Here is a 16,924-nt window from a genome sequence, read left to right on the forward strand (position 1 = left end):
TCTAAGAAATGCATTACTGCCATTGTGATTAATTTTTCTAAAACACTGCTTAAAAAGATAAATAAAACAAAAAACAAATAAACAAATAAATAAGCCGCCCTATAGTCACAAATCACTGTCTAAATAACAGGCTAAACTCTTGAGACTGGTATTCAAGAGTCTCCAATCTAGGCACTGTCTGCTTCCCTCTTCTATAACCGTGTTTTCTACTACTACACTACAAAAATCGTACTTCTAAGCAAACTAGTCTATTTATCTTCAAAACAGAAATATGTAATTTAAACATTTATGAGTTTTTCTGGAAGCTTTGCTGTTTAATGTCTGTCACCAACCAATGTTACATGTGAACAAGATTAACAGTAGACTGCAAATGTTACGGCAGAGCCTGGTCAATAGCCAGTGCAAATCAATCCAAGGGCCACAACATTCTGGAAAAGGCAAACTATGGAGACAGTAAAAAGATCAGTGGTTGCCTGGAGTTAGGGAGGGAGTGAGAGAGAGATTAATAGGCAGAGAACTGAAATTTTTATGGCAGTAAAACTATTCTCTATGATATTTTAATGGTGGATATAGGACATGGATATATTTGTCCAAACTCGCAAACTGTAAATCCTAATGTAAACTATAGACTTTGGGTAATAATTATGTGTCAGTCTAGGTTCATCAATTTTAACAATGTACCACTGTGGTGTTGGCAGTGTGGATGTTTATAATGTGGGAGGCTGTGCATATGTAGGGGCAGGGGAGTATATGGGAAACCTCTGTACTTTCTGTTCCAATTTTGCTGTGAACCTAAAACTGCTCTAAAAAATGTTTATTAATTTAACTATATATAGACTTTATATGATGTACTCTACATACACTTTAAAAAACTGCACACATAAAAATATTTAAATATTTAATACCTGTCCTTTAAGATAATTTCTAATGCACTTCTTTTACAGACTATTTCTGAGCAAGAAGCTGTAACTTAATTTACGAGATGTTTTAATTTCACCAAAGCATCTTTCAAAAGCAACATATGTCTACACTGGAATTTCAGAAATGGACTTATTTTCAGATTTCTGGTGCTTTCGCCAGCACCAGAATCTTCTTAATACACTAACATTGCAGACTTGATGTGTAACAGGCAGTGTTATCATCGATGTTTAAAGAAAATCATCCACTGGCAGCTAATGTTTACAACACATGAAAATAACCATAAAACTAGATTATGTGAATTATTTTTTTAAAATTGACAAACTCTGAGAGGGAACACTAAGTTCACCTCCATCCCTTTGTGGTCTATCACAAAAAGTATGAACTACTTATTTGCAAAAATGATCTCTATACTCTGCCTCTGCCTACATTTTTAGTAGCATCTTCTACTACTTCCTATCAAATGCCTTGTTCAGCTATGCAGAAACTCACCATTTCGTATTAATTTGCTATGTGTTTTCATAATTCAGTGTCTCTGAACATATATTCATTTGTTCTGAAATTCACCAGGCCTCATCCACACTTAGCAAACTTTTTCATCTTTCATCACACTATTTGAATCATAATCACCCGGAAAACAATTAAAAGTTTGAACACAGAACTTTGACTGTGAGATAATTCTAAGCAGAAAAGAAATTGCAAAGAAATCTTGAATTTTATCTAATGGGTAATTAATTGTTATTAGTGTAATTATTTTTTGTGTATTGTAGGATACAACATATGAATAAATATAACTGATGTTGGGAACCAGAGTTTTATTCTGGGAGAATAGAGATACAAATAAAACTAAAAAAAGATAGAGAAGAATCACACAGTGCTGAATTTGAATCAGAGGTATCAGTATGAATTCATTAAAGGAAAAAAAAAGGTAATCTCTGGTTCTGTCCCATGAAAGGGCCAATCAGCGATGGTAAGCAATAGCAATGAGCACATCTATATCCAAATTTTGGCTTTTAAATTCCACTCTTCATTTAAAAAGCAATTTTAGGGCGCTTGAAAAAAAAATGGTCAACACCAGGTCTGGAGCAATAAAAGTACAAGGTAAGCCTGGGCATCATGTTATGTTTAAGTTAAAAAAGTGTTCAAACACTAAACAGTCATGTCAAAAGACATAGGAGCCAGCCATCAAATCTGAAACTATTTTAGCATCAAAAGGAATACTGATTTAAATATTACACATAGAATTAAAAAGAATGCTGGGTAACAGATATAGGAGAAATGCTAGAATTAAAAAAAAAAGTTACCCTTTTTTGTATCTCCCAATGTAATAAATGATGCAGGTAAGAATCATTGATGGATGCTAAGAACAGTGGGTGAAAGGTTATTGCGGTATTCAGAGGGTCTCAAAGTATCATCCTACAGATCCTGTGCTAATTATAAAGAGGAAGATAAATGGCTACAATAGAATGATCTGGCTAATCACCAGCTTAATCGAAGTGAGAAAATTTAGCATCACCAATAGTGGGACAGCCTGGTATTACATACTTCATGATGTGATGTCATGTGAAGTTAGCAACATCTTTCTTATGCAATATTTCTGCTAAAACTGTTTACGTTGAATGTAATCATAAGGAAAACAATCAGATAAATTAAGAATGTGGGAAATTCTACAAAACTACCCCAAATTCTTTTCAAAACACTCTGTCTAGAAAAAACAAAGAAACAAATAAGCGGGCATACTATTCTACACAGAAGAGATATATTATCTGCATAAATTTTGATTGGATCCTGGATAAGTTAAACTACTATAAAAATTGGAGAAATTTAAATACAGGCTTTATGTTAAGATATTACTGAATTACTATTTATATTCTGAGGTGTGATAATGGTATCATGGCTATAAAGAAGAATGTCATTCTTAGGAGATATATCCAGAAATATTTAGGAATGTAAAGATCTCAACACTACTTTCAAATGGTTTGGCAAATATGGAGTACGCACGGCAATATAGCAACTGGTAAGTATAGATGGAGTATGTGGATATTCATTGTACTATTAAGTTACCTGTAGACTTAGAATTTTCAAAATAGAAATGGGGGCAGGCAGGAAAAGTCAATTCAGATGTCACACCTGCTCAGAAGGCTTTTTTGACTTTTCTAATAACCTTTTTTTTTTCTAATTTCAGTATTCCCACAAGAGTCTTTATATTTTTATTTTAGCTCTTAACAAACTTGTAACTACCTTATCCCTGAACTTTGTGGAACCAGTCTCATTTTCATTCCCAGAACTTAGCTCTTTATCCGGCACCTACTAGGTATTCAGTGTTTGTTGTATGAAGGAGATAACTGATACACCAAAGTAAGAGGCCAAAACTGAAATCCTGGCATGGTCTATATCACATTGTTCTTAGAATTTAATAAATCCATCAAACAGAAAGCCTATTAAACAATCCTATATGTTCTGTACCATTATAGTAGATACTCACATTAGAATTTGAATTGATTTAAAAACCAAGCATAACAATCCTAAACAGCCTCACCCTTAACTCATTACAGGTATATTTTCATTTTAAATTCTTTCAGTTTCAACTCAAGGAAATTAGAGAAGATGCATACCTGTTCTATATCCTTGGAAATGGAGGTCTGGTTTTCTCCCATGACTCCTGGCTGCTCATTTTCCCATGGTAATTTATTTTTTCCTTTTCCTGCACTTAATACCCTTCGGGTACAGATAGTTGGACTGTACGATCCATAAATTTGCATGCTATCCCTCGTGTGGTCACCACAGTGACAGTGTGCACTCTGAGTTCTGTTACCAGCCAAAAGCCAGTCTGTATCTGCTCCATGTGCCAAATGGCTTGACCTACCCTGGGCAGATGATGGCATGAGCATTGCATACTCCACAAATCCCTGTTCTGTTAACCTTGGGAGGGTTTTCCTAGCCAATCTGGCCTGCACCGCATTCATCACTCCATCTCCATTATCTTGCAGTTCAACAGTATCCACAGCTTTAAAAAGGATGCTGGTTTTACCTGAGCCCATTGATGATGCCAACACAGCAAAGGCTTCAAGAGCTGCTTGGCGTACCCTGCGTTTGCTATCTACAAGAGCTGGGGCAAGATCAAAAGACAGTTTGGGTAGGTCAAAATCCTCACTGGGATAGGTCAGGAGGGAGCAGATGCAAATGTTCACCACCTCCTCTCTTACTCTGGAATGCTTATGTTTGAGATGTTCCAGGAGTAAACAAAGCACCTGTTGAGGACCTACTTCCTTCATTAGCTTGAGGAAAATTTTCATGTATTCCTGTTTGATCACCAACTTGTTGTCTGCCAGCACTTTGACAGAAGCTGCTATAACTGGTCCCAAGAAGTGTTGTACCTGCTCTCCAAGGCGAATAACCAGTAAATGCAGAACCTGAAGCGTGCCATGGACCACCCTGAAGTTTGAATCGTCTAACAAATTATACAGCAAGCTAATGAAACTGACAAGGCTTGAATGAGGGGTAGAACTAGGGTTAAACCGTCCCATCACTTGTTTCAGTTCCTCAACGGCCTGAGTCCGGTTCTTATAGTCTTCCTGATCTAACAATCTTGAATGCAGTTCCTGAGGAATAATCCCAAATTTAAGATTGCTGTTGGAAAGAGTCACTGCACAGGGAAGGGGATCTTCAGGAAATCCAGAGGCTTCAAGTTCCAAATAGTAAGGTACTTGACTGCCAAACTGGGACTCCAGGCGGCGATTGTATTGTCTCCTCAGGGCAGACGGAAGGCGAGAGATATAGGATTGAAACCTCTCTTGGCCAAGTCGCTCCCCAATTTGCTGAAGTGCAGAGAATGCTGTCTCAGATTCTTCTTCTATCTCCTGATCGCCAAGCTTTCTGGCTAGGGATATTATCACCTCGGTAAGATCTAGGCCGAGCAACAAATCCTCAGGAGTAAGTAAGATAGGGAACAGTAGTGCTGTGGAAGCCCTAAGCCGGGCATCGGTACTTTCCAGTCCTTGTTGTATAAGTGTTCTCAGCACCTGTCCAGAACTACGTTTCAGACATATGTGTAGGATCTGCAGAGCATCTTTCCGCAGGGCTGGATTCTCTTCTCGTAAGGAGACAACTAGTTGAGGCAGAAGAGCTAAGCTAAAGGCCTCTTCCAACTGGCCTGCCTCCCCCTGACCCCGGAGAACGTCCGAGAGGAGTTGCAAGCAGAGTCGCTTCTCATCACTACCTCCTTCCACAAGCACTCGGCCCAGAGCACGATACAATGCTTCCTTACGTCGGGGGAAGCCTAGTCGACCGCCCCGCCGCGGCAAAGCAGCCTGCAAAGCCTGGAAGGCCTCAGAAGGATCTGGCGCAGTCCGGAGGAGTTGAAGGAGCCGAGTCTCCTCTTCATCTCCCCCTGACGAACCACTTCCAGACCCAGACCAACTACTTGAGATTGCCTCCGCGGGCATCAAGAAGGTCGCGGCCAGAGGCGAAGGTGTCGGGGGGCAGGAACCGTGGTCTCCAGCAGCTCCCCGGCAGTAGTTTTTCTCGCCTCTCATGGTGCCCCTACCTCGACTATCATCAGTCCCTGGGGCGGAAAGACGATTGCGGCTCTGGAGGCGACAGGAACATCGGGCTGGAAGGGGCGGCAGTAGGAGCAGCGCGGAGGGCACAGCCGCCATGCAGGGTCGTCAGGTGGCGGAGACTAGAGGAAACCATCGTCTCCGAAGGGCTTGATGGAGCCCAACCTTCTTGTTCCTCTCCAAGCCCCAGCTGCAGAGGAAGAAAAGAAATAGCTTCAGTTAGGTGCCAGACCGCCCCCAACTCCAGGAGCCTTCGGCAAAATGGCCCCCGCCTAAGCCCCCACTGCTACCACCGGGCGTAACCAGGGGCGCCACGTGACCAAACCGATCGCTTCCATGGTGATATACCCAGCTTGGCCCTCTTGACCCGGAAATCAAACTGCTGTGGTGGATGCTGGGTCGTGTAGTCCACGTCAGGTGTTAAGGTTAGGCAGATGGCTCCTGGAAAAGGAAGTGAGAATGTTGCGAACGTAGCAAACGTAAGGAACGTATCTAGAGCGGAGAGAAGGGAGTGTGCAGGGAGGAGGGAAAAGCATTAGGCGGAAGTGACGATATCCTCGTTTAGGGCGGAAGTTCTCTGCCCCACCCGTAAAGATTGAGATTTGACTAGAGGCAAGAGAGGATCTTGCCCGGGCTCCAGTTGTCCACGGCTCCTCCTCCCGTCGCTTCCGGCGCAATTCCTTGGACTCAGGTATTTTTCCTTTAGCTATCCACCTGCGGCGCAGGCATTGGCTGAATTTTGCGGGAGTGTTGCTGGTACTAGAGTGGAAGTAAAGAAATGAACGGGAGTAAGTAGGGAGAGAGGAGACATCTTCTTGTGCAGGACTCGTTAGTAAACCGCGTTGTTTTCTACAACCCTGAGGAAGTGCGATCCTTTCCCCCTGCCGTCCGCTTACTGGGGCCGAAGATCTGGATCAAGGCCGAGCTCATAGCCTGTGTACTTTAGTTCAGATCCTGGTCTTTTGGACCCTTACTCCAACCCCCTTTCTCTACTTTGCTTAACCTCCGGCCATGGAGAGTTAATGATTTTATGTCATTTTTCCTTACCTTCCTCACTTCAGGTTCCTTGAAAACGTACTTTATCTGGAGATAAGTCTGTTTTTCCCTGTAGCTAACCGCCTCTCTCTTATACGTTCTCAAAGTCTACTGCAGTTCCTCTGTGAGACTCACCCCTTCCCTGCTCTCTTGCTCCCTCGCCCCAACCTCCTTGCAGGATCCTCAGGATTCTCTACAGCCTTTCTGACTCTTGGAAATGGAGATTGCAAAGAAAATTTCAGTTACTGTAGAAGTTCTCGGCATCATGGTCCTAAGAATTCTGCCCTGTAGATTTAAGGCCGATAATAGACATTTCCTTGTTTTAGATGAACTGTGAATTTGGTGAACATTTTCTCCTTGTAAATGAAACTTAAGCGGACACAGTTGAATTGAGATGGAGTGTCTGATGTAAGGCTGGTGTAATTCTTTGGAGTGTAGACGAGAATTTTTTTGTTGTTTTTTGAAAGAATAACACAATTGCTTTTGAATGACCCAATGAGAAAAGTGTGTTATCCTTTGAAGTCTCCAAGTTATGTGCACTTCAAATACAAGTTTTCCTGCCCTACTCTGTGCCAAAGGGGATATCTCTTCGATACATTTTTAAGTCTTAGAATAATTGAGTCACGTGTGCCAAACCACTTTATAAGTGATGTTGCTGGAAAAAGTAAGTTTAAAAACAATTTGTGTATGTTGTCTTAAAGCACAATTTGAATGTCATGCGTTTCTTTTTTTCTTTTGAGAATAAATGTAAATGAGGCTTGTGTAAACTTGCATTCTTGTTTGGGTTTTAAGTTCTAGGTTTCTTCATAATTATTCATTTGCCTAAATTTGGCTTGGCTCTGTTTCAGTAGACAAAAGAAAACCACTTTTTTTTTTTAATTTTTATTTTTTACATTAGGAGCAGGATAAGTAAGGGAAGGGAGTGAAAATCAAGAGATGGTTGTAGCAGTTGTCAGTGAGAAGGAAGATCTCATATTTCCAATGTAAGAATTTCAAATTTATACCGTTACTCATGTATGCTCAGACTTCAGGAACCCAGTGCAATCTAAACTAAATAAGAGAATGATGTACTCATTAGAATGTGCACATTAGAATGCCGGTTTATGTTGGAATAGAAGAGAATCCTTTCCATCGATCAGAATTTTCAGGTTGAAAATCCAGCACACTCTTTCCTGTATCCAAGAACTTTGAAATAGAAAGTAGAGGTTGTGTGGTAATCATGGAATCAAAGAAAAGGAACTTGTAAAGTCTTGAATGATATTCATCATCAAAGTTATGGTAGAAGCTTAAGAATTATCCCTTCTTTCTTTAGAAAATGCTTCTCAAGGGGCTTGGATACTTAAACCAATCAATTATGAAGTCCTTTTTCTTGGAATAAAGCAAGATGAATCTTCATTTTGACCACTTTTCTCAGGGCCTTGTTGATCACTGTGTTATAGGTTGCAATTTATTTTATGTCTGTTACATTTAATTTCCTTGATGAAGACATGGAAGATGCATTAGTCTCCATGGTGGATGTTTAGGAAATGGGATCTTAACAGCATCACATATCTTACTAATTATTTTAGGATTATTTTCTGGAAGATAAATCTCATCCATTTAGTGTATATTGTGTTTATTTCTATTACAAAGCAGATTTTAAAAAATTTTTCTTGAATTCTAGGAATCCAGGGAATTCTAGGAGTTGTGTGTTGACTAGAAGAGTCTTTTATATTGAACCATAGATATAGGATAAAAAAATTAAATTCCAGAATAGTGGAATACACTATTAAGTGTATTAATAGTACATCTTTGAAAGTTGAAAGAGGGTAATTAAGGATACATTGAAAATAGTAAATTTAGGTAAAACAAGTTAAAAATATCAAAGATTTCAAAAAAGATTATTTAAAATAGTGGGTTACAGGAGTGTTTGTGATATGTAAGCTGTAGTTTTTTTCTGTGTTCTTACTCAAGTTTTACAGATATTCAGGAATTTTGGAAATCATGGTGAATTCTGTAAACTATTAAGAATTTTGTATAGTTTAAGAAGTTATTATGAAGAAATGGTATGCAAATGAATGGTGCTATTAATATTAATAGTAATTATAATACTACCATTTATTGAGTGTTTGTTATGTGCCATACACTGCTAAGTACTTAATGAATTTTGATTCATTTAATCCTTAAAACAAATTTTCGAGGTTATATCTTCTACATTTGTACTATGGCACATTTTATGGATATTTCCATTGGAAAGTAATCGGACAGAGAAAGTAAGATTCAAATTAGTCAATTTAGCTACTTGGAGTTTTGGAAAAGTTTTGGTGAGGGAGAGTATTGAAACTATAGGATAAAATTAGCTTTTTCCATTATTAGTCATTCATGTCTTTTATTATGTATTATTTGATTATATATATTTTAATCTTACATTTTGAGTTTCTGTTCTGAACCTTTTTTAGTTTCTTGAGTCAAAACTTTAATAAGATTAAGAAATTATGAAGTTATTTTCACACATGTGGGATTAAACAGGTTTTCTTGATATATATCAGTGATATACTTTGAATTGCTTAGGTTTATGTTCCAAAGCCATTATGCATTTCTGACTGAATCGAAACTATAATTTTAATCCAATTTTTGTTGCATTTTAAGCACTAATTTGCATAAGTTAAAGGATTTCACATTCACTGTAACAGTTTTTCAGTGGATGGGTTAATTATGTAATTACAATTTTTACTAGATGTAGTTAGTAATGGTTTTGAGGACTTTCTTCTGTATTATTCCTGAATCCGTGATATAATGATTCATATTATAACAGGCTCTAATTTTACTTTGTTTCTCCAGATATAATGAAAGTCAATCTCAAAAGGAAAATATGTCAACTTGTGCCATAGGCTCACTGATAAAATTAATGCCATCATTAGTTGAAATCTGTAAGGAGAGTTTAACTGTGGGAAAGAAATTTAAGAAAACAGTTGATATGATACAATATTCTCTTAAATTTAAAAATCACATTTTTTACAGAAAAGTATATGTGTTTTTTTGTTTTTTTTTAAACCTCATTTCTCTTCGCCATTTATTTGCTTTCCTTGTAGCAAATAATTGCCTCCCAGCTGATTTCAGCACCACTGTGTTGTAGCTTAGGTGTCAATTAAGTAGTTACTAAACTCACAGCTTGACCTTTATTAGCTTTGCTTCAGAACCTAAAGTTGTGACGCTGCTGTGTAGACTCTGGAAAATTTAATTTTTATCTAACGTTGCCTTCATGTTGTGGATCTTTATGTAACAAGAATGTGATTAGAAGTGAAGCACAATACCATTATCTTTTAAAAACTTTTCAAATAGATGCCATTTATTTAATATTGATTAATCCAGTTACTTGGGTTTAGAGTACTCCTAAATATATGTTTTATGGTATTAAAATTAAAAACAAAAAAAGTATGGCAGGGATATGGGGGAAGAAGAATCAATCCTGCTATGATATAAAAAACAGAAGGGAATCATTGTTTCATGGGTCCCTCTTTATTTCATCTTAAAGCTCCGATGTACTTTTGTAACTGATCCACATAGTATATGTATATTTTATATGTATGTATGTGTATATGTATATATGTGTGTGTGTGTATGTGATCTATCCTTTTTTGGGTTTCTATTCTGCACCTTTTTGGTTTCTTGTTTGAGTTAAAACTTTAATGAAGTTAAGAAATTATGAGCTCATAAGAGAGGCAGTATAATATAGTATTTAAGAACTCTGGAGACAGAGTGCCAAGGTTTAAATCTTTCCTTGGACTTCATTTCTCTGTTAATGAGAATAATAATAACAATCTCTATTTTATGGTGTTACCCTGAGGATGAAAGGAGTTAATACATATAAAAAACTTAGTACATTATGATAGTCAAAAGTATTTTAGATGCTCTTTATAGCGTAATTTAGTCTTGTCAGGAATGGTAACAATTATAGATAGCTTCAATAAATATTTTAAGCAGGTCAGCACTGTTCAGCATTGTAATTTTTTAAATGTAATATGTAGGGAACATTGTTCTAAAATTAAGAAAATATTATAGTCCCAGTAATGTCTGTTACTAATTTGTGATCTTATTCATTTACACTCTCTGAACGTCAGATTCTTCATCTGTCTGATGCCAAGTTTAGTGCCTTATATATATTTTTTCTTTTTCCTGAGTAAAATTTCAAAAACACGAAAAAGTAGTACGATGAACCTTCATGTATCTGTAACACTGTCATCAACTCATGACATCATCTGTACCTCCTTCCACTTCCTCATCCTATATTAATTTGAAGCAAATCTCAGATTATGTTATCTGTAAATATTTCAGTCTGTATTTATAAAAGATAAAAGCTTAAAAACATAACTACAATATCATTGTTCAACAACAAAATATAACAGTGATTAAGATAAACAATAATCCAGCCAGTATACAAATTTCTTGTCTCCTGGTGTATGTGTGTGTACATATGCATGTATGTGCACACACCTGTATTGTTCATATGTTGTATTTGGTTAATACGTCTTTTAAGTATATTTTAATCTGTAGGTTCATTCTCTTATTTCTCTCAGTTTACTGTCAAAGCATCTAGATTAGTTATTCCATTAAATTTCTGTCAGGATGTTTTTGCTGATTGCATCCTTCTGGTATAGTTTAACATGCTTTTTCTGTTCTCTGTATTTTCTTGTAAATTACTAGTTGGATCTATACTGTTGACCACATGTTTGATATTGGTGTGTGTGGGGAGGGGTGCAAGAATATTTATAGCTCATATTATGGCCTTCCATCAGAAGGCCCTGATGTCTGGTTGTCTCTTTTTGTGAAGTTAGCAATACTTTATAATCAGTGCCTACCTCAATTTATTCATTAAGATTGCAAAATTCTATTAGTTCTTCTTTGACTACCTGGAGTACTTTTATAAAATGAAATCTCTCATCTGTTCGGTAACCTGTTGGTACACTTAGTATAGGAAATGCTCGATTCTTTCCTTTTAGTTACTGGGTTTCAAATAATGAGTCGGTTCATTAGCATCCTCCAGTGGTGATCAAGTAGGACTTTTTAAAAACCGTATCATAATTTTGTCATTTTGAACTCATGGATTTAACCATATCTAATGTGTTTTAATCGATTGCCGAACAAACTGATGATGATCAGTTTGTTCCACCTTTAAGTAGTGAGAGCCTATTCACTTTGACTCCTGTTTTTTGTGGCTTTAGTCATTGATAGCTTTCTTATTACTTAGTGTGTAAAGATTCCAAATTCATCATGACATTTCTGCCCCAGGCCTAGAATCAAGCCATTTATCCAAGGAGTTATGTTCCCTTGGAGGAAAACAATATTTAGGGACCAATCTGAGAACTAGGAGTGCTTTCTTCTACTGGGTTGGTCATAGTTTCTAGCCCTTTTCAGTAGACAGAGCTAGGTAATATCATATGTTTTTTCCTTAAAATAATATTATATATATTTTATACATTTGTATATCTCTTATGTATTTCATGTTATATATCTAAATTTATTAGTACATATAAGTAATGTTTCTATATTTTTTTCTGATATTTTTATTCAAAATACAAGGTTTATATTTAATGTTTCAGTCTTACATTTTTATCTCCTTTCTCCCATTCTGAGAGTCCTAGATCACAGTGACCCTAGGGATGATTGAATTAGAAATGTCTTGTAATCATGAATTTGTGGCAATGCTCATGTAAGTTTCAGAATACAAATAACATTTCCACCAATAATGTGGTTACTAAAAAACAGTGTAAGATTTTTTTTAGGGCGTATCCCACAAGGGATGGTATATTAAATTACTGTTTTAAAGTTATTTGGAATGGTATGGCTAGGCCACTAACTCGATAAACGTTGGGTCCCTTTGCTTCCTTTTATTTTCATATTTCTTATAGGTTATGTTTTTAAGATTTAATTTTGTTTTATAATTATGTAAAATATTTGTCATGTAGTAAAATCTATAAAATAGGGTATATTCAAAGACATGTAGCTTCTATATTCCCTTCACTCTGTTCCTTTTCCTATAGGTAACCTTTTAAAAATATATATTATTTATGATTTCCTTTTTTTTTTTTTATAAGGGATATGTATATTTGTAACCTCTCCTTTCTTAGATAAATGGTGACATACTATAACACATTTCTCTTCCTTGCTAGAATTGGGAGGTCCCTGCAAAGTAGTATACAGAGGTGCTGCATTACTTTTCACAGCTGCGTCGTACTCCCCTGTGTGGATGTCCCATAGTTTTTTTTCACCCATTCTTTTGTTGGTGGACATTAGAGTTGTTTTAAAAGTCTTAGTCAGTTGCCTGTTGGTCTCTCAAATATGAAACTAAGAATCATAAAGTGTTATTCTTTTGCTTTGACAAATAATTATTTATGTATTTGTCTTTATATACTTTATATACTTTTTTCCAAGTATATTTTTTTAGGATAAATTCTAAGAAGTAGGGTTGTTGGGTCAAAGGGCAATGCAAATGTAATTTTGTTAGATTTTTGAGATTTACCTCCAGAGTTCTTATATTGTTTAACATTCCCACAGCAATATGTGAGAGTGCCTGTTTGTAACAGCCTCACCAACAGAGTATATGATCAAGAGAGAATTAACTCTATGGAGTTTTAATTTATTTGATTATAAGTGAAGTTGAACAATTTTTTATATAGTTAAGAATCATTTGCATTTTTAAACCATGTGTTCCTTTCTTTATAGCCTGTTTTTTTCTGTAGGCCTAGACTCTAGAGTATTTTAGAAATTTTTTATGTATTACTATATATGTACATATGTTGCAAATATTTTTCTTAATTTTATATTTTTTCTTTGCTTATGATATCTTTAGCTATTCAAAATTTTAGTGTAATAACTTGATCTGTCTTTTTACTTACTGGTTCTGTATCATAGAAAACTGTGCCCCATATTAAATGGGGAATTCACCCCATTTTATTCTAATACCTGTATGATTTTATGTTTTACATTTATACCTATGGTCCATTAGGAATTTATCCTGGTGTAGGTATGTGGAATGGATCTAATTTTATCTGTTTTCATATGGCTATTTAGTTATCCCAGCACGTTTATTTAAAAGTCCCTCTTTTCCTCATTGATGTTAAGATGTTGCCTTTATTATAAATTAAATTTGCATATGTTAAATTATCTATTTCTGTATTTTCTATTCTTCTCCACTGATTTGTTTCTCCAAACCAAACATTCTATTTAATCCGCAATGAATTTCACAAATGACAAAGTTCAGGTTTAGAATAAATTATTTGTGGGGCGGCTCCATAGTGTAGTGATTAGCATGTCTGTTTTACATACAGAAAGTCCTAGGTTCACGAAGACTTGAACTCAGATCTCTCTACCTCTAAAATTCATACTTTTACTTACTATTCTGTTTTCCATGGTACTTGCCCTTCCTTCTGCAGAAGGTTGTTACTGAGATTAAAAAAAAAGTGTAAAACTGAATAAGATTAGGTTTTGAAGATTAGAAATTATTTCTTTGAGTTATTTTTAGCTATTTATGGGTAAATAGCTGAGACCTACGTATAGTCCCCAAATATAGCTGTAATTTATAATTTTAAAGAAGTTTCAGTTATAGTTTATAATAATTTTTAAACAGTTACACTTGTGCTGGAAATATTTTAACTGGTTCTTAAACATTAGCATGCATTAGAATTGCCTGGAGGTCCTAAAACACTGATTGTTACTCCTTCCTGTCTATGTAGTTTCTAATTCTTTAGATGTGCGGTTGGGTTCAAGAATTTGCTTTTCTAGCAGGTCTCAGATGATACTGAAGCTGCTGGTAAAAGGATTATATTTTGAGAACCATTATTTTAAAGCTCTCTGAAAAGTTAAAGTTCTGTGAATTTCTCTTAAGTCAGATTTCTTGAGAGGGAAAGAGATCAAATTAAAATTTTTAAGAATGATGGTAAACAAACCTCTAGTGTAATTCATTTTAAGTTCCCTGATTTTACTTTGCCCTTTTAAAGTTTTTAGTTTGAATTGTTTGGTTTAAGCACTAACAATAGAATTTCTTTACTTAAACTTTATTCTCAATAGTTTTTTTTTTTTTTTAATTTTAAGGATTTATTTGATCAAAAATCTACTCGAATCAGGTAGAATCCAGTATAGCAGATAGAAAGGAGCTATATCTCTTCTCAGTAGTTCTTAAAGGATGTGAAGATTATTTCAGTTGTATCCAGTACAGTGATAGAAGTTATGTACAGGTGTTCTTTTACAAAGTCATCTTTACTGGTATCCTTTCTTTGAATGGTTTTTAAAACTTCGATCCTTATTTTTTTTATTTGTATGGGCGTAGAGGAATGTGAGATAAAGGAGAAATATTATAGAGGGTATAAATGTAGGGGAACAGCTTCATCGTGGCACCCTCATGACCTTGCACGTGTCCACATAGGCAAGAGCTTAGATCGCGGGACCACAGCTTACCTGTGTCTTGGAACACCTTGTGATTCTGAACTGTGAGAAGATCGGAGACCTTTAAGGAGCTGCTACAAGGCCATCTCCTATTTGCCTCTCAATCACCCCTGAGAATCTGTTTTGAGAGTTTCTCTTTACCTCCTTGTTGTGATGAGGGATGGAGCTTTTGTTTCCCCCATTCAGCAGAATAGAGCTGCAGAGTATAAAGCTGCCTAGCCATAGTCTAATTTGGATTCTTTGTATTGCTGTCATCTGGGCCCCTTTGTTTGGTGTTAACTTTTTTAGAGTGTGGGACAAGGATCCAGGGAGCTTAGTCTTCTGCTTACTCTTCTTTTCACTGTCTGTAAGTAATAAACTATCTAAATTTAAAAGTGGCATTTTAATGGTATTTTTAATTGGTTAAATTTGCCTTGCCCTAGTTGTATATGTTCACTTGATAGTAAGTAAGCTTCATTTCTTTTTTGGTAAACATGGAAGGGAGTCACATGGGCAAAAATCAAACCTTTTTAAGGATGATAATGATAATGATAATAACAAATAGCATCTAACAGTTATTGAATACTTATGTGTACTGTTTTGTCTTTATTTTACAGACGAGAAAACTCAGACTTTAAGATCACTTTCCAAGGTCACATAGCTGTTAAATAGCACAGACAATATTGTAACCCTAAGAGCCTGATTGTAGAGCCAAGTCTCTTAAAATTATCCAGTCCTCCATAGCTGAATATGTGTTTTATATATATAGACATACATATGTGTGTGTTTTATATTTTGCATGTGTACATAATTTGTGTATGTATATTTGCAAATCAGTATTATATCATGCTCTCATATGTTAATGGTAATTTACCAGTTTTGAACTGAATATACAAAAATGAGTTTAATATAAGGATCTATCACTGTATGTTTCCTATTTATGCTAAAAGTGAATCTAACCAACAACTAATTTGATTTGAGAATCAACAGTTCTGCAATACTTTGTGTAGTCTAGGATGTCAGTGGTATAGTGTGGATTTCTTACCTAATAGTGGGAGATGGTGCAACATAGAAAGAATACCTTTTAAGCAGACAACTTAAAAAATTCACTAGTAATTAAATAACTTAGCAAAAGCTTACTAAGTGATGGGCACTATTCTAAGCACTTTATCTGTATAAACTCATTTAATCCTCAAAACAACCAAATATTATAATATTATTATTGAGTAACTTTCACCTCTTGGTTTTTCCCATAATAACTCTTAGATTTCTTTTTTTTCTCAGAGTCAGCATCTTCAGTTCCATGACCCATAAGACAGGTGTTATACTTTGCTTAGTTCTTAAGGGATGGTACCCAAAATCTGTACTCTAAATGTGGTCTGACATTTCAGAGCAAAGCAAAAATGTCTCCTCTCTAGTTCTGTATGTTATAGTTCTACTAATGCAGCTTAAACTTAGTATACTAAGGTAGTACTAAGATTAAGTAAAATCTATAAGCCCTTTAAACACAGTCTACAGATGAGTTTTTTCTTTCTTATTTTATACTCGTATAATTGTTTTGGAATTGTATAGTTGTTTTGGAATCCACTATGGAATCTTAACATTTATTTCTCTTAAATTTCTTCTTGTTAGATGTCAGTTCTTTTGGATCCTTGTTTTGTTATCCAGTGTTTTTGCTGTCCTTTGCAGCTTCATGCCAGCTGCAAAATTAACACATATTTCTTTTTCCTTCTTTACAATTTCATGGATAGCAGATTCATTCTTACAGTAGAGCTTAGCAACCTGAGCATACAACTTTCTTTCCTTATTAAGTTGAGAACTCTCACTTTTTCCCTTAAAGGAAGCACTTTACGGCTTCTCTTTGGCATATTTGAATTGCCAGTATCACTCACTACTCTTGGGCCTTGGAGCCATTATTAAGTAAAATAAGTGTTACTTGAACACAAGTACTGCAATACCATGACAGCTGATTTTGTAGCCAAGACAGCTACTAAGCGACTAATGGAAAGGTA

General features: G+C 35.7%; 2 protein-coding genes across 6 annotated transcripts in view; one reads left to right on the plus strand and one right to left on the minus strand.

Annotated features, from left to right (window-relative positions):
- The window catches only part of TOGARAM1 (TOG array regulator of axonemal microtubules 1), a 68,015-nt gene extending 62,222 nt beyond the window's left edge, over positions 1–5,793 (minus strand). For 2 of the 3 annotated variants that reach the window (XM_011376203.2, XM_011376189.2), the window contains exon 1: positions 3,534–5,792. In XM_011376203.2, coding sequence (XP_011374505.1) covers positions 3,534–5,576 — 2,043 coding nt within the window. In that variant the 5' untranslated portion in view covers positions 5,577–5,792. Of the gene's footprint in view, positions 1–3,533 lie in introns of all 3 variants that reach the window. The other variant, XM_011376212.2, reaches the window with a different exon arrangement.
- Positions 5,794–5,908: 115 nt separating this feature from the next.
- The window catches only part of KLHL28 (kelch like family member 28), a 30,807-nt gene continuing 19,791 nt past the window's right edge, over positions 5,909–16,924 (plus strand). Inside the window, exons 1-2 of one of the 3 annotated variants that reach the window (XM_011376234.2) lie at positions 5,909–6,168; positions 7,411–7,495. The gene's annotated coding sequence lies outside the window, so the exon portion shown is untranslated. The other 2 variants (XM_011376226.2, XM_023522140.1) reach the window with 2 other exon arrangements.

Source organism: Pteropus vampyrus, unplaced genomic scaffold (genome assembly GCF_000151845.1).
Source record: "Pteropus vampyrus isolate Shadow unplaced genomic scaffold, Pvam_2.0 Scaffold10, whole genome shotgun sequence".
Classification (NCBI taxonomy): Eukaryota; Metazoa; Chordata; class Mammalia; order Chiroptera; family Pteropodidae; genus Pteropus; species Pteropus vampyrus.